Source organism: Dipteris shenzhenensis, chromosome 31 (genome assembly GCF_047967505.1).
Source record: "Dipteris shenzhenensis isolate YYH24624 ecotype China chromosome 31, Dip_SZ_1.0, whole genome shotgun sequence".
Classification (NCBI taxonomy): Eukaryota; Viridiplantae; Streptophyta; class Polypodiopsida; order Gleicheniales; family Dipteridaceae; genus Dipteris; species Dipteris shenzhenensis.
Genome location: NC_141626.1, coordinates 36,642,824 through 36,651,991, shown reverse-complemented (window position 1 = coordinate 36,651,991; position 9,168 = coordinate 36,642,824). Strand labels below are relative to the sequence as shown.

General features: G+C 43.6%; 1 protein-coding gene across 1 annotated transcript; it reads right to left on the bottom strand.

The window, feature by feature from the left end:
- Positions 1–8,072: 8,072 nt before the first annotated feature.
- LOC147881408 (uncharacterized) lies at positions 8,073–8,771 on the bottom strand. The gene has a single exon (XM_087402387.1). The coding sequence runs from the start codon at positions 8,769–8,771 to the stop codon at positions 8,073–8,075; it is 699 nt and encodes a 232-aa protein (XP_087258513.1).
- Between the last annotated feature and the right edge of the window lie 397 nt (positions 8,772–9,168).

The window sequence follows — 9,168 nt, the reverse complement described above, 5'->3', positions numbered from 1 at the left end:
GGGCTAGCGGCCATGGCCGCCAACCCCCCCCCTTTCCCCCGCGTCCCACCCCCTTCCCCCTCCACCCCCCCTTCCCTAGGGCTGGCGGCTGCAGCCGCCAGCCCCCCCTCCCCCCTCTCCCCCCCGTCCCACCCCCTTCCCCCTGTGCTCTCCCCGTCCCACCCCCTTCCCCCTCCATCCCCCCTTCCCCAGGGGCTGGCGGCCGTGGCCGCCAGCCCCCCCTACCCCCTTTCCCCCCCCTTTCCCCCCTTTCCCCCCCGTCCCACCCCCTTCCCCCTTTGCTCTCCCCGTCCCACCCCCTTCCCCCTCCATCCCCCCTTCCCCAAGGCTGGCAGCCGCAGCAACCAGCCCCCCCCAACACCCTTTCCCCCCCGCCCCTGTCCCACCCCCTTCCCCTTCCACCCCCCCTTCCCCAGGGCTGGCGGCTGCAGCCCCCCCCTCCCCCATTTCCCCCCCGTCCCACCCCCTTCCCCCTCCACCCCCCCTTCCCCAACTGCCAGCCCCCCCCTCCCCCCTTCCTCCCACGCCGTCCCACCCCCTTCCTTCCCCCTTCCCCCCTACCCCCCTCCCCCCTTCCCCAGCCGCCAGCCCCCCCTCCCCCCTTTCCCGACCCCCCTCGCACCCCCTTTTCCCTTTCCCGATCCCCCTCACACCCCCTTCCCCCTTTCGCGACCCACTCCCCAGCCCCCCCCCCTCCCCCCTTTCCTGACCCACTCCCCACCCCCGTCCGACCCCCTTCCCCCTCCACCCCCCTTGCACCCCCTTCCCCCTCCCGCCCCTTCACCCTTGCCCCCCCTCCACGGGCTGGCGACTGCGGCCGCCAGCCCTTCCCCCCCCTCTCGCACCCCCTCACACCCCCCCCTCTTGCACCCCCTTCCTCCCACCCCCTTCCCCCTCCCCCCCCTTCACCCCCGCCCCCCCCCTTCCCCGCCCCCTCTCCCCCCCCCTCCCCCCTTCCCCCCAGCCCCCCCCCCCTCTCAGCCCTCCCCCCCCCCTCTTCCCCACCCCCCTTTCCCCCCCCCTTCCCCCGTGCTGGTGGCAGCGGCCGCCAACCCCTCCCACCCCCTTCCCCCTCCCCCCCCTTCACCCCCGCCCCCCCCTCCCTGCCCCCTCTCCCCCCTCCCTCCCCCCTTCCCCTGAGCTGGCGGCCGCGGCCGCCAACCCCCCAGCCCCCCCCTCTCAGCCCTTCCCCCCCCCTTCCCCCGGGCTGGCGGCCGCGGCCGCCAGCCCCTCCCACCCCCTTCCCCCTCCCCCCCCTTCACCCCCACCCCCCCCCTTTCCCACTCCCCCCTTCCCCCCCCTCCTCGCCGCCAGCCCCCCCCTCCCCCCTTCCCCCCCGCCAGTCCCCCCCCCTCCTCCCCTTCCGCCAGCCCCCCCCCCTCCCCCCTTCCCCCCGTCCAGGGGAGACTGTCCCAGTCCCCCCCTTCCCCCCCCGCCCCCCTTTCCTCCTCCTTTCCCCCCTCTACTCCGCCCCTGCCTCTCCCTCCCTTCCTCCTCCCTTCCCTCCAGCCCCTCCATCCTCTTCTTCTCCTCCCCTCAACATTTCTCTCTCTAGTTCCTCTCTCTTTAAATTTAAAAAAAAAATCTAGATAAAGAATTAATCAAAAAAATTCGCAAGTACCTGGAAAAAGTTTGTTAGTTTGCTCTTTCTTGCTTTCTTGCTCTTCCTTCCTTGCTCTCTTGATCGTCCTTGCTTTCTTGCTTCAATGAATGAAATGAGGGGAGAATGAATGAAGAAGGAAGACTATATATAAGAAAAATTAGGTCTTCCTCCTCCTCTCCTATTGGCTTTCCATTCCTCCCCTCTCTCCTATTGGCTTTTCATTTATCCCCTCTCCCATCGGCTCCCATTACTCCCCCTCTCCCATTGGACCCCCATCCCTCATCCCAATCTTCCATTAGCCCTCCCCCCATCCATCCATTTCTTCTTCCTCCCCATTGCCACCACTCCCATCCCACATATCCACCACGCCCCATACTCCTCCCATTTCCCAAAATCCCATATTTCCCCATCTCACCCTCCTCTTTTTCATCCCCTATTAACTCCCTCACTCATTTCACTCCCTTATTATCCTACTCCCCTATTACCTTCCCCTCTCCCATTCCATTCTTCCCTCCCCACTCTCACTTCCACTTCCCATTGCTCACTTGCCATTTGAAAACTATTAATATATTATTATACTATTTTTTATACTTATTATCATACACCCCTATTACTTCCCTCTCACAATCCACTCCTCCCTCCTCACTCCCACTTCCACTTTCCATTACTCACTTGCTATACACATTTGCAAACTATTAATATATTATTATATGATTTTTTATACTATTTGCAAACTTACATGTGGGCAAAATCACAAGTGTCAAAGCGATCTTATTGTGGTCATACAACAACTGTGCTTTTATTCAAGGGCGTATTTATCCTCATCAACAAGCTTATTTACTCAAGGTATGAAGTGCATAATTTGTGCACTAGGTGTTTACTTTGTTGTATCAAAATTGTTTGCCACACACACACACATATACACATACCGAGAATTTTCTAATATTATCGCATCTACATTTCTCCGATGGGCACAAAACTTTGTACACACCTCAATCTAGGTCTTATTGACTTGCATACAAAGTGGTGCACCCATCCCATAAGTACTTGTTCGGATAACACACCTCCAAACGTATTTTATGACGATTGTGCATAACACTAGGAACAAAATGGTGTATCATGTGAGATCGACTATGCAAAGCATATCCAATGGACACAAGACATAAATTTAAAATTTGAGAAGCCTATATTTTTTGCTCTTCTCTTGTACATTTCAGTGTATGGACAATTCTCTTGAAGCTGTAAGGCTCAAGGAGTCGCAATTCATGGAGTCCATACGATTTCTTGGAGTGCAGAGGCACGGCTGAGCCGAAAGGAGCAGTCGCATCAGGAGATGGGGAGTCCAAGCAAAAGGTGACAATGGTGAAATCCTAATCAATGTTTTCATTTGATGCAGATCCCGCATGCAAGCAGGGTAAATTTTAACAAGCAATGATTAGAGCTTAAGTGTAGATGATTGGGCTATTTTTTAAAATTCTAAAATCCGACTATGACATTTGGGCGAATAATTTCAAAATCAAATGTTGAAGTGTAGCTTCTGGGCGAATAATTTTGAAGTCAATTTTCCAAATGTATACTATAAAAATTTATCTCATTACTTAAGGAGTCTACATTAATTTTTACAAAGTGATAGATACGTTCATGTACCCAAACATAATTGTGTGATTCTATAATTCATTTGCAACTTTTGTGAACTCTCTCTCTCTCTCTCTCTCAAATTTTATATAGACAACACCCAAGGTGCCATCTTGTTGAATGCATGTTTCTAGTTATGCAATGCACATGACTAAAAAAATTCTCAATATTCAAACATCTGATCATTGATGTGTTTGCTACCTTCCTAGAAACCAATTTTTGATTATCTTAGCACTTATTTCTCTACCCATAACAATGATTATGACACATAAATTTATTCAAAAAGAGGCTACGCCCCTTAGATTGTTGACTCAATTGCACCTTTTCCATTTTTATGTTTAAAATATCAATAATCTCATTAAGTGCACTCCATTTTGGATACAATTTCACTTCTCATAAAAAGGTGAGAGCATTTCCCTCTAAAAGCATCTCAAAATTTATTCATTGGCTACAACTATAGATCCTAAGATCGTACACATAAGTGAACCATAAATCTATGTAAGGATCTAAGACAATTCTTTGTATGCACGCAGTGTGCACCCTACCCTCAAAACAACCATGTAAAAAATACCCATAGAAGATTAGACCATCACCATTAAGTCTTTCCTTGGCTTCACTATGTGTGTTCTATGTGAGTCCACAAAATTTGAGACCATCACCAACAAGTCTTGCCTTGGCAGCTTCACTGTGTGTGTGCTATGTGAGTCCACAACATGGTCAAATCCAACAACACCCTCAAATAGTTTTAATTTGATCATAATCAATTCTAGAACCCTACTATCAACCCATGCTTGCAATTGAATTCAGTCAAGCTCTTATTTTTCAACCTTTAAAAGTTGAATGTGAATTTTCCTTTTTCTAGTGTTGAAGAGTAATTCAATACCTTTTTTTCTTCAAAACACATTAGGATGGATGTTTCAAATAGCTCTTTGAAAATAATAGTCAAAACACTTTTCAACCAACTAACCTCATGCACCTCCAATGCATTTAACCTTATGATCCAAATTAAATCCAATACTTGATCATTGTTTGCATCAAGAATGGCCCAATTCAAAATATGTTGACTTACCAAGACACACAAAAGAGGCAAACATATTTCAAACCAACTTTTATTATAGTTCTGATGTATGCCTCTTTGTTGCATGTTGTCATTTGTTACATACCACTTAATTAGTGCAAGCCATGAATCATCATACATCATCAGCTTGGATCTTGTACAAATTTTAAATCGAAAACTTGTGAAGCACTTCCTAGCACATGTACAAAGTACATATATCAACTAAAGAACTGCTAACAAGATTTTCATACAATCCTTCCTTTGCTTTTGGAAATGGGTATCTTAGCTCGTCATGGTACTTTTGTAGTAGATCAATCCTTCCTTTGCTTTTGGAAATGGGTATCCAAGCTCATCATGGTACCTTTGTAGTAGATCAAAGTAAGTGTCCCTGCAACAAAAGAAAGACATCTTTGACATCAGTTCACCTTCCCACAATGAAAAGGGACAATTGGGGTATAAAACCATGTACTCATTCAACTAATTATTGTTCTTGTTATGATAACATATGTGAGGAAGCCCTAAAATGACAAGGAGAAAGACATGGGGGAAAGACAATGAAGCATCATGCCTATTATTCATGTCCAACTCTGCTTTGTCGCAATTCAAATTTACACTCTAGCCAATACCATTGCTCATAGTGCCTTTCTCACACCACCGCATGCTTAAAGCAGTGCACTTGATTATGTTTCCCTTCTACAATACACATCATGATATACAAAAAATAGTCATACTTGCTGCAAATTCTGCAAAATTTACCAAAAAATGAAATGGTTCATAAAGCATCATGCAACCTTGCATATTGTCATAATGGGAGTGACACATAGGAGAAGTATATACCAGATTTGAGTCACGGATCTTACACATGGGGAGAAGGATAATGTTTGCTTCCATTGGGCATATTTGGACCTCTCACAGCTGCTGTGTCATGTTGTCCCAACTCCCGATTTCAAATTTCATTGTTCAATGTTTGCCTCCTTCAAGACTACCTTCCCACATGGAGCTTATGTTGATATGTCCCCCAAGACTGCGACTTCTACTACATCATCAGGGGTAATGTTGAGGACAATTGAAAAGTGGATGCTGCAAGTCCTAGTTCAAGAAAAACCACACAACCAATATGTCAAACAAATAAGAACAACATGAGGCCTAGCTAATTAATCTGAATAGATCCATCTCATGACTACCTGTCACGTGCACTGATGACACACTGGTAGCTGAGCTCAGGTTTCACCTCCAAAGGGTGTTCCTAGATGGTTAACCATGAAGGGATCTGGGAAAATTGGTATTTTACTCCCTTCTAGGAAGGGTGCTAGAAGGGAGTTCCTAGGTAGCCTCCATGCAGCAAAGTGTTGGCAGACTACTCCCTTCCCTTCTACACTACACATCATGATACGCATAGCAACTAGTTATAGTCACATAAAAATTTACATGATATTAATCAAACAACAGATGAGACCTTACACAATAGCATAATAGATTATGATTCATCATGATGAGAAGAAAGAAGAGAATGATGTGTAGAGAGGCAATGAAGAATCATACCTGCAATTCATGTTCAGTTCTGCTTTATTGCAATTTGGACATATACTCCATTCAACACCATTGCTCATGGCCATTTATCATAGCCGTGTATCCAATACACGATTTTATGCTCTTGTCCAAAGCAGTCCCTTTTAAACTACAAATCAGGGAACACATAGCAAATACCTATAATTGTAGCAAGTTCTTCATAGCATTAATTGTGAGAAACCCAAACAACAATAGCACAATGCATCATCATTTATTCCACATTGACATTTGAATTACAAAATTACCTTGAGGGTACACCACCCAAAAGTTTTGTGCAATATCCAGCAACTGTAGATCTTAGCTCCTACAACATATAGTATTTGCCTATATTTTAAAAAGATAAGATCAACATTTTTATTTTGCATGTAATATCCATCAAAAGCTCTTACAACCATTTCCTTGAGAGTAAAAAACATAAAGATTTGTCCAAAATAAGTGCAAACATGAACTCCTAGAAAATATAGTAATTGAATTTATTTCAACTAATACTACTACTAACTTTTGTAATACTAAACGTATTTGTGTTAGTCTTATACTAACTATAGGCCCATATTAACACTAAGTCTATTAAACTTGTACTGATTAGATACTAATTCAAACTAATTGTATCTAATACTAACATTTAAACTGCTAACTATATTTGATATCAAAAAATAAACTGTTCTTACTTGTTCCTAACTATTATGAATTGTTCTAGTTTTGGACTGTTCCTAACTGTTCTGAATTGTTCCAAACTAAGTGTTCTGGACTGTTCTAAACTAATACTAACAGTGTTAGATACTGTCAATGCTAGATATTTGGTGTTAGTCTTATACTTATACTAACCTAACTATTACTAATTCTGAATTTCTGATACTACATCAAATCTCTCTTGCATAGCTTCATAGATATAACTCCCTCTTTACTAAGGTCTACCCATATGAATTTGAAATTGAGAAATATAAAGCTTACCAGTTAAAATAAGTAGCTCATGCAATATTTAGGAGTTAAACCAAAAATATTGCAAAAAACAGGAAGCGGTGATCACCCTGCAAAACAATAGAATAAAGTAAGAGACTGTACCACAAGCAATGAAATCAAAGAGGGAGACCATCAGCAACCCTAAACCTTGAAAAGTATAAAAACAAGATAAGAGAGTGTGCCAATAAGAGAAGAAACAAGCAAGTGAAACTTGCCAGAAAATTTGTCACAGATTTGGAAGCTTTGGACATGCTCAAATGCTCTTTCATCTTGTAATGCATTCTTGTTAATACTCCTTCTATGACAATTTGAGTCCCATAAAGCATACGCCTCCTCAAATGGAAATGTGCTAAGGTCATGTTTGGTAGTATACAATCTCAAACATGTATCCAAATTCTTTTCAAGTCTATTTCTCAAGTTGTTCTTTATGAAGGACGAGCTACTTAACACCCGCTCATCTTCCACTGAACCAAGAATCATTGTTTGGGATAGATCAACAAGCTTGAAGTACTCAGACATTCTCTCCTTTAGATATAAGTTTGTCTCTAATTTCCTCCACAATCTAGTCATGGATCCAGGCTTTGATGGTTTTTCTAGCTTGCTATATTGCTCCCACATAGTCTACCCAAAGATGCCTGACTGATTTATGAGCTCTTTGGGACAGATTAATGCATTCACTCTATTGTCATTCAGCTCCACACTTTGACCAAATTGATTTGAAATGACTTGAACTTTGTTAGTGAAGTCAATCATCAATACTCTTTTGTCTTTTTCATTGTTCCAATACATGGGGTGAACAATTGCAAATGATTCAAGGAGTTCATCTTTAGGAAACCGTTGTTGGATCTCATCAACTAGAGTGGCACCCACAAAAATAAGCTCTTTCCTAACAAAGCTTATGAGTTGTGGAAAAGTTGACTGTTTGACTTTTCGATGCTTTTCAACTCCCTTCACCTTTCTCATGAGATGAAGTTCTATCAATTTTCCTTTTGACTTCATGCACAAACATCCTTTTTGATTATAGCATAAAAAGCTATTCTCATTCTCAATATCCAAACTAGTATTCCATTCCTCAAACTCTTTGCTTGAGAAGCTTGAGCTTTCTCCATAGAGGGTAATTAATTGCAAGCATGCGAGCTTTCGTGCTACAGTATACTCCATAATGTAACAGTCCCGTGCTTGTGCTGTTTTTATTAGATGATTCATCTCTCGTAACATTGGAAGTAATCCACCAAGATATAAAAATGTTTATGCATCACTAAGGAGATCTAACAGCCTTATGGCCTTTTCTCGCCCCTTTCCCTTCTTTAGAGCAAGTGCATGCACAGTCCCAATGATTGATTTATATTCTTCATATAGGCGCTGAACTGGACCAATGAGTGAAATCCACCTGGTATCAACTTGCTTCAAGAGCTTCTTACCTTGGCTAACTCCTTTTGCAAACACCTTAAATTGATTGAATCTTTTAGGACTCCTTGAAAAAAAAGCATATGCTTTTCTCACCAAATCCTCTATCTTCTGCACACAATCAAAACTTTGGAGAATCTTATAAGCCAAGTTTGTACGGTGAGCCATACAATGTATGCCAACCATGTAAGGAGCATAAAGCCTCTTCAATTGGACACAAAATCCAGCTCGAATCCCATGCATTACCGAACATCCATCAACACCCACACATATAATCTTTTGAGACAAATCTCTCAAGCTCATCCCACCATTTGTTGTCATGCTTTCAATTAGCAACCTCAATATAGCATTTGAAGTCGCACTACATTCCAACTTGGAGACTCCCACATAGCATACCTTTCTCACATGTTCTTCCACAAAATATGCATTTATACACACCCATGAGCCATTATCTCGTGTGGTTACCTCATCAAGTGAGATAGCAATGAACTTGGCATTTGCTAATTTCTCTTGTAAGCGTCCCTTGACCACTTCTGCCATGTAGTAGGCAAACTCCCAACCTGCAGTTTCACTCCAATGGTTTGTTGGAAAATGTGGAACACGAAGTCCAATGAAGCTCAATGGGCTCTCCTACTTGGAATATTCTGACATGGGCTTCCCTATGGAGAGAATGTGCAATACAATGGCAAATTGTGCAAGCGTGGATTGGCAATCCTTCAAGACCCTTTTCTCATACAAGTGTTGAATAGTTGCTCCAGCCTTTCTATCCTCTTCAAACTGCAATAAGTGAGCTTCATATTCAGCCATGTTTTGTTTATGCCTGCATTCACCACTACTCTTCCAACGAGCAACAATTTTTGTATTTCCATCAACCATCTCTTTCTCATAAACTTTTCCAAGGTGTTTCTCTATTGTGTCAAGCTTTAATTGCAGCTTG

Bases quoted from the DNA above. Each gene is read 5' to 3' on its own strand.
- LOC147881408 (XM_087402387.1), bottom strand. From the start codon at position 8,771: ATGGCAGAAGTGGTCAAGGGACGCTTACAAGAGAAATTAGCAAATGCC.